The 12,392-nt window shown below is 34.4% G+C and overlaps 4 protein-coding genes across 4 annotated transcripts; 3 read left to right on the top strand and 1 right to left on the bottom strand.

The window, feature by feature from the left end:
- Positions 1–1,325: 1,325 nt before the first annotated feature.
- Tbca (Tubulin binding cofactor A) lies at positions 1,326–4,043 on the top strand. Its single transcript, XM_075290088.1, has 3 exons — positions 1,326–1,482; positions 1,549–1,759; positions 3,727–4,043. Exons 2-3 carry the CDS (start codon positions 1,551–1,553, stop codon positions 3,851–3,853), a joined length of 336 nt encoding a protein of 111 aa, XP_075146203.1. The 5' UTR covers positions 1,326–1,482; positions 1,549–1,550; the 3' UTR covers positions 3,854–4,043.
- On the top strand, positions 4,043–5,023 carry LOC142220765 (uncharacterized). The gene is made up of 2 exons (XM_075290087.1): positions 4,043–4,677; positions 4,855–5,023. Exons 1-2 carry the CDS (start codon positions 4,043–4,045, stop codon positions 4,961–4,963), a joined length of 744 nt encoding a protein of 247 aa, XP_075146202.1. The 3' UTR covers positions 4,964–5,023.
- Positions 5,024–8,382: 3,359 nt separating this feature from the next.
- awd (nucleoside diphosphate kinase) lies at positions 8,383–9,365 on the bottom strand. The gene is made up of 2 exons (XM_075290089.1): positions 9,126–9,365; positions 8,383–8,890 (listed from the first exon to the last, which is right to left on the bottom strand). The coding sequence occupies exons 1-2, from the start codon at positions 9,303–9,305 to the stop codon at positions 8,558–8,560; spliced, it is 513 nt and encodes a 170-aa protein (XP_075146204.1). The 5' UTR covers positions 9,306–9,365; the 3' UTR covers positions 8,383–8,557.
- A 1,208-nt stretch (positions 9,366–10,573) lies between these two features.
- Positions 10,574–12,207, top strand: LOC142220769 (replication factor C subunit 4). Its single transcript, XM_075290090.1, has 3 exons — positions 10,574–10,802; positions 11,074–11,941; positions 12,009–12,207. The coding sequence occupies exons 1-3, from the start codon at positions 10,684–10,686 to the stop codon at positions 12,099–12,101; spliced, it is 1,080 nt and encodes a 359-aa protein (XP_075146205.1). The 5' UTR covers positions 10,574–10,683; the 3' UTR covers positions 12,102–12,207.
- The last annotated feature ends 185 nt before the right edge of the window (positions 12,208–12,392 follow it).

Consider the following 12,392-nt stretch of genomic DNA (forward strand, 5'->3'; position numbering starts at 1 on the left):
ATTTTTACACAATTTTCTATAGAAATAATATTTGTACAAAATTTTCTATAGAAATAAAATTTTGATAAAAATTTCGATAGAAATAAAATTTTTACACAATTTTCTATAGAAATAAAATTTTGAAAAAATTTTCTATAAAAATAAAATTTGCCAAAATATTCTATAGAAATAAAATTTTGACAACATTTTCTATAGAAGTAAAATTTGTACAAAATTTTCTATAAAAATAAAATTTGGACTAAATTTTCTATAGAAATAAAATTTGGACAAAATTTTCTATAGAAATAAAATTTTGACAAAATTTTCCATAGAAATAAAATGTTTACACAATTTTCTATAGAAATAAAATTTGTACAAAATTTTCTATAGAAATAAAATTTGTACAAAAATTTCGATAGAAATAAAATTTTTACACAATTTTCTATAGAAATAAAATTTTGAAAAAAATTTCTATAAAAATAAAATTTGCCAAAATATTCTATAGAAATAAAATTTTGACAACATTTTCTATAGAAGTAAAATTTGTACAAAATTTTCTATAAAAATAAAATTTGGACAAAATTTTCTATAGAAATAAAATTTGGACAAAATTTTCTAAAGAAATAAAATTTGGACAAAAAAAAAATCTATAAAAATAAAATTTTGCCAAAAAAAAATTCTATAGAAATAAAATTGTGCAAAACTTTGCTTAGAAATAAAATTTTGCAAAAATTTTCTACAGATATAAAATTGTAACAACAACATTTTCTATAGAAATAAAATTTTGACAAAATTTTCTATACAAATAAAATTTTTAAAAATTTTTCTATAGAAGTAAAATTTTGCAAAAGTTAAAGATCAACAGAGCATAACTAGAACAGACTACAAACACTATCATTATATCTGAGAAACTGTCTCTTTATTCCATTTGGAAATTCGAAAATTGTTTCACAATTTTAAGCGTAACAACTATGTTTTCAGCACTTCATTTTTATTTAAATAATTTATAATTAGGTAGTTGCGCTTGGTGTTTCACAAAATATAAAATGGCTCTCGTAACAATAATGATGACAAAATATTTTCATGTACATTTCGTACTTTTTGATATGCTTCCGCCATCACAGTTGGCGATTGTTGTAGTTTAAATCGATTGAATTTTTTGGAGTCAAACAGCGTTCAGAAAGTGGTACAAGTTAAGGTATATCCCCTGTTCTTTTCAAAACGCAAAATTCTTGGAAGCTGTCAACGTTTTTCTGTAAACATTTTCTCAATTTTTTAATGTTTCTTCTGTCAGAATTGCCCTGCTACTAGTACTGCAAACGTACACGAATAAACCTAATGGCCGACATACATTATGAAAAACAGATCTGGCAACGCTATTCGCCGGTATTAACCAAGTGACTCACTTCTACTCCAAACAAAAAGCAGCAAATAATCTTGGACAAAGGCTCAGACTGCTGTTTAAGAAACACACAAAAACCTAAATTAAAAACCAATAAAAAGGTAAGAAATATATTTGCTCATATTATTTTGTGCAAAATGTAGCAATTACTCGAAAATTTATTAAAGATATGGCTGATCCTCGTCTCAGACAGTTGACTATTAAAACGGGTGTTGTCAAACGTTTAACTAAAGAGAGGACTGTGTATGAGAAAGAAGTCTTGACCGAGCGTAAACGTTTGGAGAAATTCAAAACAGAAGGAGCAGATGACCATGTATTGAACAAACAGGAGGAAGTTATTCAGGAATGTTTAATGATGATACCCGATGCGCTTAGAAGGTAAGGTAGTCGCCGCATTATGACACCAAATATAGAAGAGAATGTCGTTCAACTGAAAAACTGCATGCTCACTTTGTGGGAAACAAAATTCTTTCATTCCCAAATCCAAATCTTGGATGAATAAGTAGAGCTTACTGAAATTGTATACCATTCCAAGGGATAGTAAACAAAATGGAACATATCTACTTCGAAGTTATTTGGACCGAATTTTTCTTATGGCGTAACAAACCATTATTAGGATGTTTTTTTATACACTTCGCCACACGGTGGAACAGGGTATAATAAGTTTGTGCATATGTTTGCAACACCCAAAAGGAGACGAGATAGTCATATGGTGTCTTTGGCAATATTGCTCAGGACCGGCCCCTGAGTCGATCTAGCCATGTCTGTCCGCCCATCTATTTGTGAAAACATTTTTGTGATCAAATTTTGTATGTGATTTCGATCAGAATAGAACCCTATTGATTTTGGAAGAAATCGTTTCAGTTTTAGATATAGCTCCCATATATATCTTTCGTCCGATATCTACTAATATGGCCCCAGAAGCCAAAATTTCAGGTCGATTTGCTTTAAATTTTGCACAAGAAACGCAATTAATAGTGTCATAAAGTATGCCGAATTTGGTTGAAATCGGTTCCGATTTAGATAGTTCCCATATACATGTCTTTCCGATTTCGGCCAAAATGGACAAAATACCAACATTTTCCTTGTAATCTCGCCACTGGTAAATCGAAAACTTTAAAAATGACCTAAAGTTTCCTATATTTCTATTGACTGATAAATCACTTTTACGATGTTGCTTAAAAATTGCTTCAGACTAAATGTTTCCTATATATTTTTTTTACTAACATAGTGTTCCACCCCAGGGCATTAGCCGACTTAAATTTTAAGTCTATAGATTTGAAAGAAGTCTAACATATTTTTTCCAAACCGAGTCAGATTTAAATGTATGTATTTGAGACAAAAACCTTTATATATAGCACATTTGATGGATTTGATATGGTATCGAAATCTGCAAAGTGGTGTCGGGTATAATATAGTCGGCCCCGTCCGACTTAAGACTTCAGTTGGGTAGTTCGCGAACGAACTATTTCAATGGAACGGATCACTGAAATGAATGGGATGAACTAGTTCACATCAGACTTTCTTTTTTGTTCAGCATGTCAATTTAACTAACTAAGCCCATTGTATCAGTCTCCTCGCTCAGTTATTTTCGCTTTCCTTGGCAATATTACAATTTTCAGTCTCTAAGGTCATATCACCTTTTTACACAGAAATTATTCGGGATTTTAATCGCATATGTTTCTGTGTTACTTGTAATTTATTATGAACTAGACAAGAGTAACAAAAGATCTTGAAATGAACCAGTCACTGACCGACACTGAACTAGTGAACTAACTGACCGAACTAGTTCACTGAGCGGAAAAGAGCTAAAGTGAGCGATAGTTTCATTGAACTACAATGCCCAATACTACTTCAGACTTTCCTTACTTGTTTTTTTAATTATCTTAGTAATTTACTTGAGCATCGAAAATAATGAAAAATTAAGGTGAAATACATGATAACGTTGGTTATCGTGCTCCAAACCCGAATCAATTCCCTTATCGTTCTACAGTTTTCTACGGGTAATTATCTATCTACTGAGTATAAATCCTCTCTAAGTCGACCCTCGGAAATCCTCCGCAAGATATTCCGCATTCTGACAAATATTCAGTCCTAGTCCCGGACTCTTCACAAGGATTGAGTTTAATTGATAACATATTCCCTGAAGATGATGTCGTCAACAAAAACTTTTACATACACTGCTTGAACCATAATCGTACCTATAAAAAGAATCGCGCAATTTTATATAAAATATTTATTATAAATTACATTTTGATTACTCTTATGTAATATAATTAATCAAATTTTGGTTTTGTCTAATATCTATTTTAATTACCAATTCATTTTTTCTATGATCCTTGTAGATTAACCAAAGAAGCTGAGGTATTGGAAAAATTCCTAGAAGACGAAAAAGAATTGGAAGAAAGCAAAGAATACCAGGCGGCTTCCCAAGTTCTAGCTGAAGCTAAAGAAGTAATGAGCAGAACATAACCATAATCTACAAAACCGCCGATAAATGAACACACAAACACACATCTCCAAATTTTTTATGATACTTAAGCATTTAATTCTGTCAAATCCTATTTAATTTACATTTTACATTTTAATAACATATTGTTAACAAATTGAATAGAATCAAAACACTTTAATAGACAAAATATAGTACACTTCTAAACCACTATGTCTTCATCCAGAGAAAGCATACTTCAGATCAAGACGGAAATCAAAGCCGTACAAGAAAATTTGAAGATTTTAGAAAGCACACAATTACCAGATAATAAACAATTACAAGATCTAATATATAATACAGAAACAATACTAACAAATTTGGAAAATAAGCCATTAGAATATATTGGAAAAGCTTTAAGGAAAAGACAAAACAGAAGGAAACGCAAAAATTGTAAAAGGAAAATGCTTAAGGCTACACAAAATGATCTCCTCCAAGATAATGAGCTTACAAAGGAAACTTGTGGCACACATACAACTTCAGACACGAAAGTAACACCTTTGGAATGTTCAAGAAAATATCACCACCATTTAAGAACTCTTCATGAATGCCAAAAGTTTCTAAAGACTTTTGAACTTTTAGAAGAATTACATTTGGCTAGAGGACAAGATGCTGAAAAAACTAGAATATTCGCAAGTAAATTGCAACCATTGAAGCGGGTTTGGAATAGTATGTTGCAAGAGAAACAAAACGAAAGTCTGAATAATGAAAAACAAATCCAGGAACAATGGAATTGTGTATTCTTTGGAAGAGCGGAAAAAACATTTCTTGAAGGCAAAACAGATGAGGAATATTTCATACGAAAAAGGTAGGCACTTACTAAATTTTATTGTAAGGCTCTCATGAATCACATATTTCAAAACATCACAAAAAGGCCTTTTTTGGTTTGTTTTGGAAAATGTTGACCTTGAAGTGAGCATAGCATGCACATAGATTTATTAATTCTAACTCATACATTTTACTTTGTTGTTGTTTTTTTTTATAGACATATATGGGATTCCTATATAGACAACAAATACGGAACATCTATCCCCATCGGTTGGGTTTTGCCTCCCGCAAATCCTTCTAAGGAATGGTCCAAATATTTGGAATAGCCATAGTGAACGATTGTTAATCAATATATGCAAATAATAAAATTTTATCCAGTAAGGAAAGTAATAGCATTTTTTAACATAACAAATGGCATAAGAGTGAGAACATAAAGAGGCAGAAGGATTTTAAAATCTTTATTGTATTTTGTATCCACTTTTGACTAGTAAAGGATAAATTCAAGCCATTTTTTTTAAATCAAACTTTTCTATTAATACCTGATTTCTGGAATCTGAAAACTCTTCTCTACTGTTGAGTCAATTATTATTATTAAAAATCCAGGAATTGAGCCAATTCAAATAAGACTTTGTATGCTTGGTGGACATGCTAATCATTGCATCATCTCGTCTTTGGGTTAGCTAGAGCAATGGAGTCGTAGTGCAAAAATTAGCTCGAGTCTGAAAAATTTATTTCAAAAACGCTTAATATTTTATAACACAAATACTGGCTTAGTGTGATACGCATTTGGTCTCACCGTTTTATCGCAAAATCCATGTACTATTGTGTTACATTCTCATAAACATAAGCTTCGAAAATATCTGCCGGAAACAACTCCTACTTTTGTTTTTATTGTGTGGAAGCGAATTTTAAAAAAATTAAATACGGGCAGTATCAGTTGATAATCGAATCTTGCTATTGGAAAGTGCATAGCGACATCCAAAAGCGTTGTATACACTTACTCTTCTCCTTCAATAGCTACCGTTAAAAATTGTTTAACGAGGTCGCAAATGTTGATTATCTTCCTTGTGACCTTTAAAAAGTTTACCACAGGGAATAAAGTGACAAAAATCCACGATATCGTATTTTGCAGACCACCGAAAGTTGCAGTAGGCATTTCTCACAATCACGTGAAGTGTTGTCCATGGGATTGCAGTCGACTATGTCTTCTACGATAACTCACTCCGGCGTAATTGAAAGACAATTTCAGAGCCATGTTTGATGCATTTTAAGCGCAAACCGAAGGAGTTTCACTGTTGTTTCCGTGACGAAATATGAATCCGCCAGTACTTCCCGGAGACCAAGAAACAAAAAAGGTGGACTGCGGCCGACGAATTCGCAAAGACTTTCCCATCGATTATGGTCACTTTTTTCATTTTATTTTGTAATTTGAAGCCACTAAGTAATGGATTTATAAAAAGTTCTATGGTCTACTTCTGGGAATCACAAGTTGTGATTCAAATTGACAATCCACCGAAGTGCAAAGAAACCTATTACGCTGATATTATAGGTGAATTGAATTCCACGCTGAAATTAGGAAAAACGCACCGACTTAACAAACTCCACCCCCCAGATTCGGTTAAATTGGACTGAAAATTGCTGCCACATCTACCGTATCTCTTGATTTGGATTTAAAAAAAATGAGACACTCGAAAAAGCTTAATTTCAAAAGGTTGGAACAGTGGATCGATTTAAAAGTGGAATATGTTCTTTTTGGTAGCCTTTAAGACAGAGCTTCCCAAACCAATTTGCTTCGCGCCCCCCTAAAAATGTATCAATTTAGCCGCTGCAAATAAAGTGAACGACTAATAATAGAAAACCTTCTTTTCTCACTGAAATGAAAATTTCGAAATGTACGAATGGTATGCTCTATTGTAGTATATTATTGATGTTTTGTTGAACTTAACAATTAATGTTGTTTTAACAAATTTAATGATACAAAACCTTGTCAACCAAAAATGACGCTGCGCCCCCCTGGAACCTCGTGGTGCTCCCCAAGGGTGGCGCGCCCCCTCATTTGGGAAGCTCTGCTTTAAGAGGAAGTTGTTAATACCTATACGTAAAAGTGGTCCTATATGGCCCATTTGCAATACCATCCGACCTACATCAGTAAAACCCACTTATGCCAAGTTTCAAGTCGATAGCTTGTTTCGTTCGGAAGTTAGGGTGATTTCAACAGACGGGCGGACATGCTTAGATCGACTCTGAATTTATGGGGTCTTAGAACAATATTTCGATGTGTTACAAACGGAATGACAAAGTTAACATACCCCCATCCTATGGTGAAGGGTAGGTTAGGTGGCAGCCCGATGTATCAGGCTCACTTAGTCTATTCAGTCCATTGTTATACCACATTGGTGAACTTCTCTCTTATCACTGGGTGCTGTCTGATTCCATGTTAAGCTCAATGATAAGGGACCTCCTTTTTATAGCCGAGTCCGAATGGCGTTCCACATTGCAGTGAAACCACTTAAAGAAGCTTTGAAACCCTCAGAAATGTCACCAGCGTTATTGAGATGGGATAATCTACCACTGACAAACTTTTTGGTGTATGGTCGAAGCAGGAATCGAACCGTCGACCTTGTGTATGCAAGGCGGGCATGCTAACCATATAAAAATATGTGGTGTGGTATGTTACCATATTACTCAGGAGAATCTCGGTTTCAGACCATACGTTGGTCGTCGGGTATCCATCTCTCCGCTAAATTAATTCCTTTTCAATTTGGCAAATATTCTTGGGATATATACAGCTTGAAAAGAGGTAGCATGGAGCAGGTTTTTCTTCACATAGCCCAGACCGATAAAGACGTAACATTCGCAAAATTAATTTTTTATGCATATAAAAGTATCGAAAAAAAATGTAATTTTAAAAGAAAATATAATTTATAAGCTCACATGTAGCCTTCAAGGAATAAATTCAATTGTCCCTATTTCAACAATAGATATCCATGAGATGGAGGGAATACAAAATGGATTGAAATATTGCGTGTTAGTTCTTTGACAATTGATGGTATTGCTTTTCAGCCCCCATTTTACCTGTAAATGTAATTGAGGTTGTAAATATGTAATCAATTTACAATTTACAAGTGGTTAAAAATAGATCGAAGAAATATTTTTTGTTACATACATATATCAATATTTCGTAAGAATATTCAATTGTTAGCATTTTTCTCTATGCAATGCTATAAAATGAGCAAAAGACTTTCATATGTACTCAATAAGGGGGGGACAAAAATACAAATGATTTGTTTTGTACACAATCATCCCACGACCTGCCTTAATGTACGTGCATACTTTAACTTTTTTCTAATAATTATAACCGTTTACTGAAGGAAAGATGGCGATGCGACTCATAAAATGGCTCAACTTCTTACTTCATTTGCCCTTGGCTATTACGGGGTTTTCTATGATTGCCATTTTGATACTAACAACCCTATAATTGTTTTTAATGAATGTCTGGTTAGAAATGCTTTGGTTTAGCATGACTAATGTCTGGTTTTTATTCAACAAACTTTTGATTAACAATGACAACTTGGAAAGCCACATTCTGCCCCAACACTCGCATTCACTCCACAGCTTATCCATAACTTGTCTATATTTGTAAAGACAATTGCTATACATCATTCTCCTCCGCCTATGTCCCCAGGAAATTCTATATTTAAACACCGCTCCCCAGTCAATAACTTATAACACATTGTGTCTTGTATTTTTTTGGGTAAATGTTTTATTTACTTGTTATGGAATTTTCGTTTTTTCAAAGCATAGCTTTACATTTATTCTTATAAACTATATCCCGAAATGCTGCTACTTTTTTCTCCGTTGATATACAACTTGCCGTCCAGTAGCAATGAATGTACTTGTGTTGATGGAATATTTATAATTTATTCATAAACCCAGTCAACGGCAGCGGGCTTCCAGTTAACAAGCTCCTTCTCATTGAACCACAAGGCAATTTCTTTGTTGGCAGATTCAACAGCATCAGAGCCGTGGATAATGTTACGGCCAACTTGAATGCAGTAATCACCACGGATGGTTCCAGGCATGGAGTCAGCGGGGTTAGTGGCACCCAACATTTGACGGCCGGTCTTGACAACATTCAAACCTTCCCAAACCATGGGTACAACAGGGCCAGATGACATGTAGCTCACCAATCCGGGGAAGAAGGGACGAGCCGACAAATCAGCATAATGTTGCTCCAACAATTCCTTGGAAGCCTATACAAAGTAAAGAAACACACAGAATTTAGCTAGTTACTTTCACTGACGTTTGTTAAATATAGAACAGCGTCGCCAGACAACACATGTCATTTTCGCAGAAAGACATAACCTAACAAATAAACTGCCAACTTTAATATAACTGCATATTTTCAAGGTTATGTCACCGTAAATTTCTAATCGAATTAGTGTGGTGGTGCTCGTCCCCATGGAATATGGATTTTTTTCAACTTACCCACATGAATTTCATGGCAACCAATTTGAAGCCCTTCTGTTCGAAGCGCTCGATGATTTTGCCCACGAGTCCTCTTTGGACACCGTCGGGTTTGACCATGATGAAAGTGCGTTCCGTGTTGCTCATGCTGCCCGTGTTGCTCGAAATCAGAGAGAAGAATGCTAATAACGTCGCGATCATGAACAATTTCTTCAATTCGCTGTCGCTACTTCTGCCGCCGGTAATTAATAATGACGAAAATAGTGACGTTTTACTTTTTTGCATGGTTTCGTGTCGATTGTGAATTGAATGTGTTATTTCGCATGTGCGATAATAGTGAATGGCCTTACATGTAGGTGGTAATTTATACGATGAGCCACCGCTCTTGCAAGTCGACCAAAAAGTTGATAATATAGTACAATGTTCATTCTTCTTCGATATTCGCGATTTCATTCTAAAATAATTTAATTGCAAAGTAGATAGAATTACTCACATAATGCGTAATGCGCTTTACAGACTATCAGTTATTCCGGACGACAGTGCTCGTGTCGAACATATCCCATATATTGTGCACATTATAAATTAAGTGATCGATAACACATTTACCGATTATTTAGTCATCGCCGACAAGTCGTATCGATCCGACACACTGTAAACACCGTCATTCCGTCCGGAATAACTGATAGTCTGTAAAGCGCATAAAGGTGTTTCTCCAAGTTTTAGCCGGAATATGTTTGTTTTATTACAGTGCTAAAAGAACACTGGATAAAACATTTGTATGGACTATCCAGAACATCGTAACTGTTCTATCCAGAACATTTCATCGGTGCAAGTCGCGTCGGTGTTGTCAAATTGCATTCTAATAAAGTGACGCATTTTAGTTTCACAATAGCAATTTATTATGACTAATTTATCGAATAAAATGAAATTTAAAGTGGTGCAGTAATGTGTTGAATTTCTGTTTTTTGTTGAGAACGCGATTTTCTCAACAATTTCTCAACTTGAATATTACCCTAATCCTTTGAAAAAATGTTTGAAAAATTGTTGAAATTTAACATTTTTCAAACGTTTGTGTTTATTGGGTAATTTATCGAATAAAATGAAATTTAAAGTGGTGCATTATCATAAATAATTTCAAGAGTAAATATTTGTTACTATTTGAGCATTTCATACATTAAAAATATAAGATTTCATTGGTTTTCTGTGTCATCAATTCACAGCTGATGACAGTGTTGCATATTTTTGGAGATGTCCTGGATAAACGAGTACTCTGTTTTCTTTTATGCGCTTTACAGACTATCAGTTATTCCGGACGGAATGTCGGTGTTTGTAAAGAATCTTATAGTGTGTCGGATCGCATTACAAATACTTGATAACGGCTTGAAAGTCTCTTTGAATTTAAGTGCATGAATTGTACCGTTTTGTTTGTGAGGCTCCCTAATTTACTAATTTAACCATACAATCACAATAGTGAGAATACCGCCTTTTTGTGTTTATTTTTTTCGTATACCGTTTTAACTTGTTTTTTGTTCATCACGGCTTATTCTGCTCTGTGAATTATTTGTAATCTGAAGAAAAAATGCAGGCATTTCTTAAAACTGGAAAGACTACAGTATCGGATAAGTCCCAACCAAGTACTTCTTCGGGTCATCAATCGGGAGAAAGACGTAAACCGCCAGCGCCATGGGTAGAGAAATAGTAAGTAATTGAATTCCTCGAGGCTGACAGCCGCCTTACCGATTTGTTTGAATTTGATGTAGCTTGGTGTTTGTGATTCTAACAACGGTATAATTTTTGTCCCGGAAGCGTCCGGGTTTTGTGTTTAGCCATTCAAAGGGTCAATTAAAACTTGTTATATCTCCTTTATTTATTGTTGAATCATATTCAAACAAATCGGTGACCGGTCCATAAACTGCAGTTAGCCGAATTCCTTTTTGTATATAACTTTGAATTACAATTTTTTCCATAGCCGTCCCAAAAGTGTCGATGATGTAGTTGAACAGTCTGAAGTAGTTGCAGTGCTTCGAAAATGTGTTGAAGGTGCAGATTTACCAAATATGTTACTCTATGGGCCACCCGGAACAGGAAAGACAAGTACCATACTTGCTGCAGCACGTCAAATTTTCGGTGACATGTTCCGTGAACGTATTCTTGAGCTTAATGCTTCCGATGAGAGAGGCATTAATGTGGTGCGTACCAAAATTAAGAATTTTGCTCAGTTGACGGCAAGCAGCACTAGACCAGATGGCCGTCCCTGTCCACCCTTTAAGATCATTATATTGGATGAGGCGGACTCAATGACACATGCTGCCCAAGCGGCTTTACGTAGAACTATGGAAAAAGAAAGTCGTAGTACACGATTTTGCTTGGTGTGCAATTATGTGTCACGCATAATTGATCCGATCACTTCAAGATGTACAAAATTTCGTTTTAAATCTCTGGGTGAAAAACAAATTATAGAACGATTGAAACACATTTGTGAATTGGAGGGTGTTCGAATAGAAGAGGGAGCCTTCAAAGAAATTGTTAACATTTCTGGCGGAGATATGAGACGTGCCATTACAACACTGCAATCATGTTATCGTTTGAAGGGAACCCAACACACAATTCAAGTTGATGATTTATTGGAAATGTCTGGAATAATACCAGAGTCCTACTTATGCGAATACTTGGAAGTATGTCGTTCGGGAAATTATAAGAAATTAGAAGACTTTGTGCGGAATATAGGATATGAGGCCTATAGCATTGGTCAAATGTTGGAACAATTCAATGATTACATTTTAAGATGTCCCACTCTCACTAGTATGCAAAAGGCCAGAATCTGTGATAAACTTGGGGTAAGTTATAACAACCTCACATATCAAAAGCAGCCTTTATTTAAAATATAATATTTTTGATTTTCAGGAATCCTCTTTTCGCTTGCAAGATGGTGGTTCGGAATATCTTCAAATTATGGATTTAGGTTGTGCAATTATCTTGGCCCTTAAAGACAAGTAATAAGGCTGTCGGGGGAACAATATTATTTTCAATCGAATCCTTTTTAATTGCGTTAAGTTTCCATATTTTTATAAATTAAATAATAAATTTAAGAGATTTCCTGAAAGTTTATTTAATTAATTCTACTAAAAGCATTATTGCTCCTGGTCTCTTTATTTGTATAACTTTCAACGTACTTGTGGAGATTAGTAAATAAAAGTATTTCGATTTACAGTTTTTCGATCAGGTAATCCAAGGATTTAAATTAATATCAAGTTTTAAATATTTGAGAAAGATGGCTTTTCTAGAGCA

Source organism: Haematobia irritans, chromosome 1 (assembly GCF_050003625.1).
Source record: "Haematobia irritans isolate KBUSLIRL chromosome 1, ASM5000362v1, whole genome shotgun sequence".
Lineage (NCBI taxonomy): Eukaryota > Metazoa > Arthropoda > Insecta > Diptera > Muscidae > Haematobia > Haematobia irritans.

Excerpts from the sequence above, each read along its gene's own strand:
- Tbca (XM_075290088.1), top strand. The coding sequence starts at position 1,551 with ATGGCTGATCCTCGTCTCAGACAGTTGACTATTAAAACGGGTGTTGTC. Across the intron at positions 1,760-3,726 it reads ATACCCGATGCGCTTAGAAG|ATTAACCAAAGAAGCTGAGG; the intron begins GTAAGGTAGTCG and ends TGATCCTTGTAG.
- LOC142220765 (XM_075290087.1), top strand. The coding sequence starts at position 4,043 with ATGTCTTCATCCAGAGAAAGCATACTTCAGATCAAGACGGAAATCAAA. Across the intron at positions 4,678-4,854 it reads GAATATTTCATACGAAAAAG|ACATATATGGGATTCCTATA; the intron begins GTAGGCACTTAC and ends TTTTTTTTATAG.
- awd (XM_075290089.1), bottom strand. The coding sequence starts at position 9,305 with ATGATCGCGACGTTATTAGCATTCTTCTCTCTGATTTCGAGCAACACG. Across the intron at positions 8,891-9,125 it reads TTGCCATGAAATTCATGTGG|GCTTCCAAGGAATTGTTGGA; the intron begins GTAAGTTGAAAA and ends TACTTTGTATAG.
- LOC142220769 (XM_075290090.1), top strand. The coding sequence starts at position 10,684 with ATGCAGGCATTTCTTAAAACTGGAAAGACTACAGTATCGGATAAGTCC. Across the intron at positions 10,803-11,073 it reads GCGCCATGGGTAGAGAAATA|CCGTCCCAAAAGTGTCGATG; the intron begins GTAAGTAATTGA and ends TTTTTTCCATAG. Across the intron at positions 11,942-12,008 it reads GAATCTGTGATAAACTTGGG|GAATCCTCTTTTCGCTTGCA; the intron begins GTAAGTTATAAC and ends TTTGATTTTCAG.